Source organism: Vanacampus margaritifer, chromosome 10 (genome assembly GCF_051991255.1).
Source record: "Vanacampus margaritifer isolate UIUO_Vmar chromosome 10, RoL_Vmar_1.0, whole genome shotgun sequence".
Classification (NCBI taxonomy): Eukaryota; Metazoa; Chordata; class Actinopteri; order Syngnathiformes; family Syngnathidae; genus Vanacampus; species Vanacampus margaritifer.
In genome coordinates, this window is record NC_135441.1 from 3,070,767 (window position 1) to 3,083,819 (window position 13,053).

The window sequence follows — 13,053 nt, forward strand, 5'->3', positions numbered from 1 at the left end:
GATACAGGGCTCAAGATACGATACATATGTATTCCAATACATGGTCTTTAAGGCGATACGTATCCTGACATTTTACATTGCTTTACAAGCATTTTCATTATAAGAGCCACATGTATATCCAAATTATGTTTATTATGCTGGATGGCAAAAATATTTTAGTCAGCAGCTCTTCTGGTTTGCCACCAAGTAGCATGCTTGGTCTAAATGCGCGTGCATGGCAGAGCAAGGTGCCACTTTCACAGACACACCGGGAAACTTTACAAATAGGCATGGTCCAATATAAGTAAAAATATCATAGTATTAAAATTACAGCTTTAAAATGCGCTTATTTGAAATATTTTGGGCAATATATATTTTGTCATTTAACACATTCTATTTAGTTTTTAAACAAAATAAAGGAAAATGAAACATGTACCATGTTAAGTTTAAATAAATAAATAAAGAGGAAACCGGCTTAATTTAGAAAGTGTCGTGACTCGTGGGTGGCTAATTCGAGTGTTCCCCACTCCACCCCACACAGGCACATGCAACCTATGACATATTTCCCCAGTACTATCTAATCACTAACACAATACAGTGGTCCCTCGCTCCATCGCGGTTTACTTATTGCGGATACACTCTATCGTGGATGATTTGGGTCCTTAACTCATACATTGCGGAGTTTAGCTCAGGTTGTACCCGTTTTCCAGACTCAACTTGTCCCTGCGCCACCCCCTGAATGAATGAATGACAAATCTGAGTCTGTATTTTGAATTTGTAACAATTGTACTTAGTATGCCATATAGCACACGTTGTTAATCATGCAAGTCATGTGTTTTCCAGGTTCTATCTAAATTTCGTTACAGAGGAAATAGATAATCCTGAGAGGTAAGTTTACTTATCATTTTTTAAATGTATATAAATGTGCACTAGGGAGCCCGGACTGGGTCGCCGCAAATCAATGACCTAAGGGCACAAACTGAAACTTGAATTTCTGTTGGATTCAAGAGAATAAACTATATGTTATACTGTTTTTATGCACTTCTTATGTTCCAGGACAGTGCCCTTGGCTATCTGTATTTCAATGGCAATTGTGACAACGTGCTATGCGCTGATTAATGTGGCCTACTACACCGTGATGTCGGTTGAGGAGATCTTGGTCTCAGAAGCAGTTGCTGTGGTAAACATTAAAATACAAACTAAAATCCATTTTGTACAATTGCACTTCATTTCATAGATACTTTGTAGTGCCCACCTCCTGAAAACAATTGTGTTAGTAAAAATACAGTAGATGCTTTGTTTACTGATAAATTGTTAAAAATTCACATCACATCTCATGTTAGCAAAATAATTCCACATAAACTACATCTGGAGCTATACTAACATTAAATAGCTGTTTTTCCATCTGTCCATCCATTATCTGCCGCTTATCCCTGGCCGGGTGTCATGTTTATTTTCAGTCTTGTTTACTCCCTGTCATGTTTTCCTTGTGATTTCCCCTTGTCTTGTCATTTCCTGTTTTATTGTGAAAAGTCTGACTCCTCTCGTTTCTGGTCACTTGCCCTTCCTCGTGTGGTGTCTGTGTCAACCCTGATTGTGTCCACCTTTCCCCATTACCCTCATGTGTCATCCAATCAGTGCCCTCAGCCAGGTGTGTCTTGTCATGTCATTAGTGTTGGTGTATTTAGTCGGTTGTCTCCCCCCTGTCTGTGTCGGTTCATTTTTGCTGTTGCAACTGTCGTAAGTCTTTCGCCACGTCACGCTGACCTCTTCGCCTGATCAGGATCCATGTCATGTTGTTAGTCTCGCCTTAGTTGTTTTGTCATGTTTAGCTTCATGTTTTGTTAGTTCAGTTTATTTTGTATTTTGAAGTTAGTTTTTTTTTGATTAGATATTAAAACGTCTTTTTGGACTGCACCTCTGCCTCCTTGCCTTGCCTTCCCGCATCTGGGTCCTAAAGCCCCCACCTTACTGACACCGGGTTGCGGGGGCAACAGCTTTCACTCTGACTCCCCTGTCCTGGTGCCAAGGCACATATGGATACCCTCATATTTGAACATGTTATTCATTATGGATAATCTGTGACGAGCACAGAAGTCCAATAACAAAACACTCCTTGGGTTATGATCGAAGGGCCGTTCCTCCCAATCACGCCCCTCACGACCCTTGAAGTCCCCCAGCAGAACAAGGGATTCCCCAGGGGGAGCACTCTGCAGCACACCTCCAAGGACTCCAAAAAGAGTGGGTAATCTGAGCTGCTGTTCGGTGCATAGGCACAAACAACAGTCAGGACCTGTACCGCCACCTGAAGGCGGAGGAAGGCTACCTTCTCGTTTAGCTGGTTGAACCCCAACGTACTGGCGCCAAGCCAGGGGGCCACACTTGCTTTACGCCTCTCACCAGGGGCAACTCCAGAGTGAAAAAGAGTCCAACCCCTCTCGAGAAGACTGGTCCAAACTGTGTGTGGAGGCGAGTCCGACCATGTCTAGTCGTAATTTCTCTGCCTCACACACCAGCTCAGGCTTCTTCCCCTCCAGAGAGGTGACATTCCATGTCCTAAGAGCTAGCTTCTTTAGCCAGGAATCGGTCCGCCAAGGCCCCCGCCTGTGGCCCCTCTCATAGGTGGTGAGCCCATGGGAAGGGGGACCCACGTTGCCTTTTCAGACTGTGCACCATGGGTAGCTGTTCTTATGTTATTAATTTATTAACGGTCTTTATTGTATGACAAAGTTTTACTCCATGTACAGTGCAGCACTTATGCAGCAATGGTTAGTTGAAGTGGTCTATAAATAAAGTAGAGTTAAGTATGTCAAACCATGTAATTTTACTTTGTAGTTTCCATCTATCACTCTCACAGTATTATTCAGTTCATTAAATTTTTTTTGCATAAACTGCAAATCATGCTTTGACTTGTCACACAACACATTACTGTACAGTGCGCCAATTAAGTTTTCTGTTTCAACATAATTTTTTTATTTACAGACATTTGCAAAGAAGTTGATGGGGGATTTTTCATTAGCAGTACCAGTATTTGTTGCCATGTCATGCTACAGCGCCATGAATGGTTGCCTCTTGGCCTTGTCAAGGTACACTTTCCTCTTATTTGGCCAGTATTGTTGCTTTCTGTGGTATGCGACCAATTGATAGAAAAAGTTTACAAAACTCTGTAAAATGCAATTTCTGTGATGTAAAATGTGTGTAGTTTCAGAACTTTAAGCAATGAGAACAAACTATCTTTGATGAAAAGTACTTTGTGGACACCTGACATTGCTTAATTTTCAGATGCCACCACTCTTAGAATGAGTTATGTTCCAGAAGGCTCTTCATATCTTGACTTGTCCATAAAAAGCGTGCCACACTATACATGTCACCACACCTACTTAATATTCAAATGGGGGTCAAACTCCGGGTCAGTCATGCTAGACGCATGTAAACAGGGTAACAACACCGCAAAAAATGTGGAGGCAACAATAACATTAAACTTTGATGTCAAGTAGAAGGCTGCAAAATATCATCCTGCAAATGGCCCCCGGGCCACTGATGGACAGAATTCAGAATTGAAATGAGAATGATCCCTAAATTCCTATTCAATTATTAATTTGTTTAGAGAGCGGAATTGCAATTCAAATTCGAATTTCCAGAAGTTGAATCGAACAGTACTTAAATTATTTGAAATGCGCAGATTCATTGATGGCGAAGGAATGGGTGTGGGGTGGCTGTTGGGGGTTGGTGTAATGGATGGCGGGTGGCCGATGTCTAGCGATTACTATTCGTCATTGTTCGTTGATGGGATTAGGAAGCCGCACCCTTCTACCCTTTTCACCAGCCGTCGTGGACACTCCCTTCCCACGTCAACGAATAGTAATCACTGGATTTCGTTTGCCGTCCCCCACTACCCTCTACTGGCTAAAACACTGTACATCAGTGGTGTCCAAAATCGGTCCTCGAACGCACCTGTTCCAATGAACAGCATCATTATCAGGCTTATGCAGAGCTTGCTGATGAGAAGAGAAACATCCAAAACCGGCAGGACTCTGGCCCTCGAGGACTGAGTTTGGACACCACTGCTGTACATAGTTCAGAATGGGTTAACATGATGCACAAGGAACACTAAATAAAAAACATAAAATAAATAAAGGGTCGAAATGTACTTAAATGAGAAAGTTAGCTGAGCTGTTCTGTCATTGTAACACACAATGGCTAATTTACATGACAGGAGCCTCCCAAGGCCACAAACAGCACTGGCCTTTTTAAAAAGGGGGAAGCAAGGTGAAAGTGTGCTGTAAACCTTGATCCTTGGTGTATTTTGACCAAAGCATGTCGTAGACATTTTACAAAGACACCTGGGGTGTATTTCACAAAGCAGGTTTAGTGAGAACCTGTAGTCAAGAAATCCTGAATTGTGGGAAAATCTGCGTCTTCCGTTTCAGAAATAGAGGTAACTGAAACCAGAGAAAAATAGGTAACTCTAGCCTGTATCATAAAAAAGGGTTATTTTAGCTTTCGGTCAGTTACCGTAGTAACAGTGTCCATGAGTTCAACCTGGTCGTTAGCAGGTTTTTCACAATGAACCTCTAGTTTTTCCCTGTACGCGCCTACTTTCAACCACACATGACATTTCATTTACTCATTCATTCAGTCCGCTGCAGCGACTTTTTGCGTTAATACGCCTATAGTCTATAGCGTAAATTCCTTTTGTCATTAACATGGCATGTCCTTTTGACAACGACCCTATTGATGAAGGTGCCGCTTTATTGCGCAGGGAATTAAATATTTGTTGCAAGATTGTTATCAGACAGCGCATAGATATGCTGACATTTCCGGACAGTTATCTTTTTGAACGGTACAGTTTCACATCACAGTCCATCACATTACATACACAACTTCATCTGTCCTTACATTTGCAACATTACCAGCCGTAGTAATGCGCTCAAATTCACAGCAAATATTGTGTTGCACTGCGCTTTATTTTTGCAAATGGCAGTTTTTTTTAAATATAATATCGGAGATGTCGAGCATGTAAGCAAGGGCAGTCAGAAAAGTGTGGCTTGCCCTGAAAAAACTATTACCCACCTTTGTGGTATTCCCCGGACATAAACCTGTCAGTCATCAAGGAGGAGTTCCACAGGATTGCAGGGGAATTATGAAGAGATCAGTTACATTATTTTAATTTAGATTCTGGTAATGACAGTGTGCTGCTATGTCAGACTGGGATTAGTAATTTAATTGTATTTTAGGATTTCCCAATGTGATTGGGTGCATAGATGGCACACAAATCCCCATCACGGCTCCCTCACATGATGAGGCCGATTATGTGAATAGGAAGTCTATTCACAGCATAAATGTGCAGGTAGATGTGGATTGACTGCTGTTTCAAAATGTTAAAGACTGCATCATAGTTCAACATCTGCCATTCTCTGCACTCAACATCATATGTGATGCTGCTAACATTATTACGAATGTGGAGGCCAAGTGGCCTGGGTCAGTTAATGACAGTTGTGCAGGACACATGCGGAATACTGTACAAGGCGCAACTAATATCGGAGCCCCAGAATTTTTTTTTGTTCACCAGGCAACACCAGCGATAGATATGTTATGTAAAGAATAATTCTTTAACCCTCTGATCAAGGTTAATATGGAAATAGGCAATTAATATCTGTGTTGAATGGAAAACATAGTTGATTGACAAGTACGTTAAATAGACAATACATAAACGTAATCATTGATGAATAATAAACACAGCCTTACATTTATTACAAGGTCAAACAGATATGTATATTTTTTTTGCTGTACATGCAGTTCATGTACGACATTAACAATAAATATATACAGTAAAAATTATTAATTAAATAATAAAAATTTACAAGTGACTGCTGTAGAGGCAGCCCATGTCCATGACACTGTAAGCATGGTTTGAGCTATACTCAGCTGACTGTGCTCTAAAGACGCTTAGAACACTGATGAAATCTTCTTCTTTTCCTTTCGGCTTTTCCCTTCAGGGGTCGACACAGCGAATCAGTTGCCTCCATCTAACCCTGTCCTCTGCATCCTCTGCTCTCACACCAACTACCTTCATGTCCTCTTTAACTACATCCATAAACCTCCTCTTTAGTCTTACTCTAGACCTCCTGCCTGGCATTTGGAAACTCAGCATCTTTCTGCCAATATACTCACTATCTCTTTTCTGGACATGACCAAACCATCTCAGTCTGGCCTCTCTGACTTTATCTCCAAAGCCTCTAACAAGTGCTGTCTCTCTGACGTACTCATTCCTGATCCTATCCATCCTAGTCACTCCCAAAGAGAACCTCAGCATCTTCATCTTAGGATCCCATCGGAGGAGTTTGTTGAAGTGGCTAGGGAGAGGGAAGTCTGGGCTTCCCTCCTAAAGCTGTTGCCCCCCGCAACCCGACCCAAGATAAGCGGTAATAAATGGATAGATGGATGGACGTGTTCGTAATTGTTATACGATGCCATTGATATTTCCAATTAGAGTGCGGTAAATTACGCCGCCCTCTACTTTCCCCTTGCTATGGTGGATCATCAAATCAATGCTCTATTGAGGCGGTCTTTTTAGTCTGGAGGTAACTCCACGTGAAACTACTCAGCATTGATATAACTAACTGAAATCAGCTGTCCCGGAACCGAAAAGCAGAGTTTCCTATCTGAGGGTATGTCAACTCGTTCAGGGTTATTCTCACAGTTTTTTTAACCTGCTTTGTGAAATGGACCCCTGGTAACTGGAAAGTTGCACAATATGTAGTAATTTAATTGTCAACAAAACGTCTGTTGAAAACAGTGTAATACAGTAGGACAGACAGTTTAAGGAGCTACAATTTATTCGGAAACATTTCAACAACAATATCAATTAACTATTTTGTCTGGTATGTGTATGTGTTTTGCAGATCATTTTTGGTGGCGTCACGTGAAGGACAACTTCCTGAGGTTTACTCCATGATTCACATTCGCAGAAATACTCCAATAGCTGCCGTCCTCCTACTGGTTAGTGTACTACAATAAAGGACATATCTAGATCAATAAAGTGCTGATTCCAATATGCTGATAGCAACATACTATTACATCTTGAACTAGAAAATTCCCGTGGAAATTTTGAATGGGGCTGCTGACTCTTGCAAGGTGGAAAGACGCATGTATGTAGTACTTGTAGCAATACTAGTAGTAGTATAGTAGTAGTAGTAGTTGTACTCGTAGTAGTATTAGTAGTACTTGTAGTTGTAGTAAGCCGACCTGGGTGGGCGAGGTGGATGGAGTCCTTGGCGTACCTAATCAATTGGCCAAGATGGCCGCCGACCCGGGCGAGCGGAGTGGCGAGAATCCTGGGCGTACCTAATCAATTGGCCAAGATGGCCGCCGACCCTGGTGGGCGAGGGGGAGAGAGTCCTTGGCGTACCTAAATAATTGGCCAAAATGGCCGCCGCCCTGGTCGAGCAGAGTGGCGAGAATCCTGGGCGTACCTAATCAATTGGCCAAGATGGCCGCCGCCCTGGGCGAGCGGAGTGGCGAGAATCCTGGGCGTACCTAATCAATTGGCTAAGATGGCCGCTGACCCAGGTGGGCGAGGGGGAGAGAGTCCTTGGCGTACCTAATCAATTGGCCAAGATGGCCACCGCCCTGGGCGAGCGCGAGCAGAGTGGCGAGAATTCTGGGCGTACCTAATCAATTGGCCAAGATGGCCGCCGCCCTGGGTGAGCAGAGTGGCAAGAATTCTGGGCGTACCTAATCAATTGGCCAAAATGGCCGCCGCCCTGGGCGAGCAGAGTGGCGAGAATCCTGGGCGTACCTAATCAATTGGCTAAGATGGCCGCTGACCCAGGTGGGCGAGGGGGAGAGAGTCCTTGGCGTACCTAATCAATTGGCCAAGATGGCCGCCGCCCTGGGCGAGCGCGAGCAGAGTGGCGAGAATTCTGGGCGTACCTAATCAATTGGCCAAGATGGCCGCCGCCCTGGGCGAGCAGAGTGGCGAGAATCCTGGGCGTACCTAATCAATTGGCTAAGATGGCCGCTGACCCAGGTGGGCGAGGGGGAGAGAGTCCTTGGCGTACCTAATCAATTGGCCAAGATGGCCGCCGCCCTGGGCGAGCGCGAGCAGAGTGGCGAGAATTCTGGGCGTACCTAATCAATTGGCCAAGATGGCCGCCGCCCTGGGCGAGCAGAGTGGCGAGATTCCTGGGCGTACCTAATCAATTGGTTAAGATGGCCGCCGACCCGGGTGGGCGAGGGGGAGAGAGTCCTTGGCGTACCTAATTAATTGGCCAAGATGGCCGCCGCCCTGGGCGAGCAGAGTGGCGAGAATCCTGGGCGTACCTAATCAATTGAACAAGATGGCCACCGCCCTGCGCGAGCGGAGGAAAGAGAATCCTTGGTGTATCTAATTAATTGGCCAAGATGGCCACCGCCCTGCGCGAGCGGAGGAAAGAATCCTTGGTGTATCTAATTAATTGGCCAAGATGGCCATCGCCCTGCGCGAGCGGAGGAGAAAGAATCCTTGGTGTATCTAATCAATTGGCTAAGATGGCCGCCGACCCAGGTGGGCGAGGGGGAGAGAGTCCGTGGCGTACCTAATCAATTGGCCAAGATGGCCGCCGCCCTGGGCGAGCGCGAGCAGAGTGGCGAGAATTCTGGGCGTACCTAATCAATTGGCCAAAATGGCCGCCGCCCTGGGCGAGCAGAGTGGCGAGAATCCTGGGCGTACCTAATCAATTGGCTAAGATGGCCGCTGACCCAGGTGGGCGAGGGGGAGAGAGTCCTTGGCGTACCTAATCAATTGGCCAAGATGGCCGCCGCCCTGGGCGAGCGCGAGCAGAGTGGCGAGAATTCTGGGCGTACCTAATCAATTGGCCAAGATGGCCGCCGCCCTGGGCGAGCAGAGTGGCAAGAATCCTGGGCGTACCTAATCAATTGGCTAAGATGGCCGCTGACCCAGGTGGGCGAGGGGGAGAGAGTCCTTGGCGTACCTAATCAATTGGCCAAGATGGCCGCCGCCCTGGGCGAGCGCGAGCAGAGTGGCGAGAATTCTGGGCGTACCTAATCAATTGGCCAAGATGGCCGCCGCCCTGGGTGAGCAGAGTGGCGAGAACCCTGGGTGTACCCAATCAATTGGCCAACATGGCCGCCGCCCTGGGCGAGCAGAGTGGCAAGAATCCTGGGCGTACCTAATCAATTGGCCAAGATGGCCGCCGCCCTGGGCGAGCGGAGTGGCGAGAATCCTGGGCGTACATAATCAATTGGCCAAGATGGCCGCCGCCCTGGGCGAGCAGAGTGGCGAGAATCCTGGGCGTACCTAATCTATTGGCCAAGATGACCGCCTCCCTGGGCGAGCAGAGTGGCGAGAATCCTGGGCGTACCTAATCAATTGGCCAAGATGACCGCCACCCTGGGCGGGCGAGGGGGAGAGAGTCCTTGGCGTACCTAATCAATTGGCCCAGATGGCCGCCACCCTGGGCAAGCAGAGTGGCGAGAATCCTTGGTGTACCTAATTAATTGGCCAAGATGGCCGCCTGTACATAGGCCAAGCCTTGAGTTATACCAAGAAAAAAAGGGGGTGAGTTGGGCTCAACAGTAAGAGAGATGATTGGCTGAGGCAGTTGCTATGCAGACCAGGCAGTATAGCTAAAAAAAAGCACTATTTAAATAGCAGTCCATTCCATTGCCTTAAAAAAAAAAAAGAATAATGTTGTGTATGTTTTTTTTTTTAATGTATTTTTATTTAAATGAGCTGAACAGTTTAAAATTCAAACAATTGAAATCGGTCAAGAAATGTGGAAGTTAACCATAATCAACATAAACTAAAAGTATCTTACTGTTCCTTTAAGAAAAATGCACATTCACGCACACACATTTGATTTTAACTTGTTGAACACATTTGACTTGGAGACGTCACGCATACACATTCCATTGATATTGTATGAGATACGCACACCTCGAACAACAGCCTCTCACGACTTAACGGTTTAAGATGCAGATTCCAAAAATGGCTCGTTAGAACGGCAAGGGTTTGGGGAACGCGAGCATGTTCTAATTTTTTTAATCGGAGGAAAAATAACCAAATGAGAGCAGGTTGAAAACGTATGATTTATCCAAAATGTAGAGGAAAAAGTCGCCGATATTAACATGGAAAAGATAGGCGAGTAAATCCGACTTCTCCTCGCTTAAAGTGAAAATTAAGGTACTAAATGACACCTTAGCCAAATAAAAGTTAGTTTGACTGAAAGAAGACACTTGTGACTACAACATGTGAGAATTTGATGTCTAGTGAGCAAAGATTGTGGCCATGGTGACGAGTTGAAGTGAAACTTTTGGAAATAGATTTTTTGGTTCTCGCCACTCTGAGGCTAATTGCTCCACTGGAGCCGATGCAATACACACCAATGTTAAAAGGCTATTTGTCTCCTGTTTGCTCACTGTCTTTGAACCCGCACAGAGGGGAGAGCTTACATTCCTTAAAAAAAAACCTGAATCCTGGGCGTACCTAATCAATTGGCCAAAATGGCCACCGCCCTGGGCGAGCAGAGTGGCGAGATTCCTGGGCGTACCTAATCAATTGGCCAAGATGGCCACCGCCCTGTGCGAGCGGAGGAGAGAGAATCCTTGGTGTATCTAATTAATTGGCCAAGATGGCCGCCGCCCTGCGCGAGCGGAGGAGAGAGAATCCTTGGTGTATCTAATTAATTGGCCAAGATGGCACTCTGCTCTGGGCGAGCAGAGTGGCGAGAATCCTGGGCGTACCTAATCAATTGGCCAAGATGGCCGCCGCCCTGGGCGAGCGGAGTGGCGAGATTCCTGGGCGTACCTAATCAATTGGCTAAGATGGCCGCCGACCCGGGTGGGCGAGGGGGAGAGAGTCCTTGGGGTACCTAATTAATTGGCCAAGATGGCCGCCGCCCTGGGCGAGCAGAGTGGCAAGAATCCTGGGCATACCTAATCAATTGGCCAAGATGGCCGCCGCCCTGGGCGAGCGGAGTGGCGAGAATCCTGGGCGTACCAAATCAATTGGGCAAGATGGCCGCCGCCCTGGGCGAGCAGAGTGGCGAGAATCCTGGGCGTACCTAATCAATTGGCCAAGATGGCCGCCGCCCTGGGTAAGCGGAGTGGCGAGATTCCTGGGCGTACCTAATCAATTGGCTAAGATGGCCGCCGACCCGGGTGGGCGAGGGGGAGAGAGTCCTTGGCGTACCAAATCAATTGGCCAAGATGGCCGCCGCCCTGGGCAAGCAGAGTGGCGAGAATTCTGGGCGTACATAATCAATTGGCCAAGATGGCCGCCGCCCTGGGCGAGCGGAGTGGCGAGAATCCTAGGCGTACATAATCAATTGGCCAAGATGGCCGCCGACCCGGGTGGGCGGAGGGGAGAGAATCCTTGGTGTACCTAATTAATTGGCCAAAATGGCCGCCGCCCTGGGCGAGCAGAGTGGCGAGACTCCTGGGCGTACCTAATCAATTGGCCAAGATGGCCGCCGCCCCGGGTGGGCGGAGGGGAGAGAATCCTTGGTGTACCTAATTAAATGGCCAAAATGGCCGCCGCCCTGGGCGAGCAGAGTGACGAGAATCCTGGCCGTACCTAACCAATTGGCCAAGATGGCCTCCGCCCTGGGCGAGCGGAGTGGCGAGAATCCTAGGCGTACATAATCAATTGGCCAGGATGGCCGCCGACCCGGGTGGGCGAGGGGAAGAGAGTCCTTGGCGTACCTAATTAATTGGCCAAAATGGCCGCCGCCCTGGGCGAACAGAGTGGCGAGAATCCTGGGCGTACCTAATCAATTGGCCAAAATGGCCGCCGCCCTGGGCGAGCAGAGTGGCGAGGATCCTTGGTGTACCTAATCAATTGGCTAAGATGGCCGCCGATCCGGGTGGGCGAGGGGGAGAGAGTCCTTGGCGAACCTAATTAATTGGCCAAGATGGCCGCCGCCCTGGACGAGCAGAGTGGCAAGAATCCTTGGCGTACCTAATCAATTGGCCAAGATGGCCGCCACCCTGGGCGGGCGAGGGGGAGAGAGTCCTTGGCGTACCTAATCAATTGGCCCAGATGGCCGCCGCCTTGGGCGAGCAGAGTGGCGAGAATCCTGGGTGTACCTAATCAATTGGCCCAGATGGCCGCCACCCTGGGCAAGCAGAGTGGCGAGAATCCTGGGCGTACCTAATCAATTGGCCAAGATGGCCGCCGCCCCGGGTGGGCGGAGGGGAGAGAACCCTTGGTGTACCTAATTAATTGGCCAAAATGGCCGCCGCCCTGGGCGAGCAGAGTGACGAGACTCCTGGGCGTACCTAATCAATTGGCCAAGATGGCCACCGCCCTGGGCGAGCAGAGTGGCGAGAATCCTGGGCGTACCTAATCAATTGGCCAAGATGGCCGCCGCCCTGGGCGAGCAGAGTGGCGAGAATCCTGGGCGTACCTAATTAATTGGCCAAAATGGCCGCCGCCCTGGGCGAGCAGAGTGGCGTGACTCCTGCGCGTACCTAATTAATTGGCCAAGATGGCCGCCACCCTGGGCGAGCAGCGTGGCGAGAATCCTGGGCGTACCTAATCAATTGGCCAAGATGGCCGCCGCCCCGGGTGGGCGGAGGGGAGAGAATCCTTGGTGTACCTAATTAATTGGCCAAGATGGCCGCCAGTACATAGGCCAAGCCTTGAGTACACCAAGAAAAAAGGGGGTGAGTTGAGCTCAACAGTAAGAGAGATGATTGGCTGAGGCAGTTGCTATGCAGACGTGAGAAACCAGGCAGTATAGCTAAAAAAAAGCACTATTTAAATAGCAGTCCATTCCATTGCCTTAAAAAAAAAAATTAAATAATGTTGTGTATGTTTTTTTTTTTTAAATGTATTTTTTATTTAAATGAGCTGAACAGTTTAAAATTCAAACAATTGAAATCGGTCAAGAAATGTGGAAGTTAACTCTTTCACTGCCAGACGTTTTCAGAAACGGGTTGTCCCCACTGCCAGCCGATTTAAGCATTTTGAGTGATCTTTCAAGGTCCACAGAAAATGTTGTGTTTGGACTATGGAAACACACATACTACCAAATGAAAGATTGGACTCTCAGCTTTCATCAGAAAAGT

The 13,053-nt window shown here is 47.4% G+C and overlaps 1 protein-coding gene across 3 annotated transcripts in view; it reads left to right on the forward strand.

Annotated features, from left to right (window-relative positions):
- Positions 1-13,053, forward strand: part of slc7a11 (solute carrier family 7 member 11) — a 58,954-nt gene that overhangs the window by 27,416 nt on the left and 18,485 nt on the right. For all 3 annotated transcript variants that reach the window (XM_077578879.1, XM_077578880.1, XM_077578881.1), the window contains exons 6-9: positions 823-867; positions 1,036-1,159; positions 2,962-3,065; positions 6,885-6,981. In XM_077578879.1, coding sequence (XP_077435005.1) covers positions 823-867; positions 1,036-1,159; positions 2,962-3,065; positions 6,885-6,981 — 370 coding nt within the window. The remainder of the gene's footprint in view (positions 1-822; positions 868-1,035; positions 1,160-2,961; positions 3,066-6,884; positions 6,982-13,053) is intronic.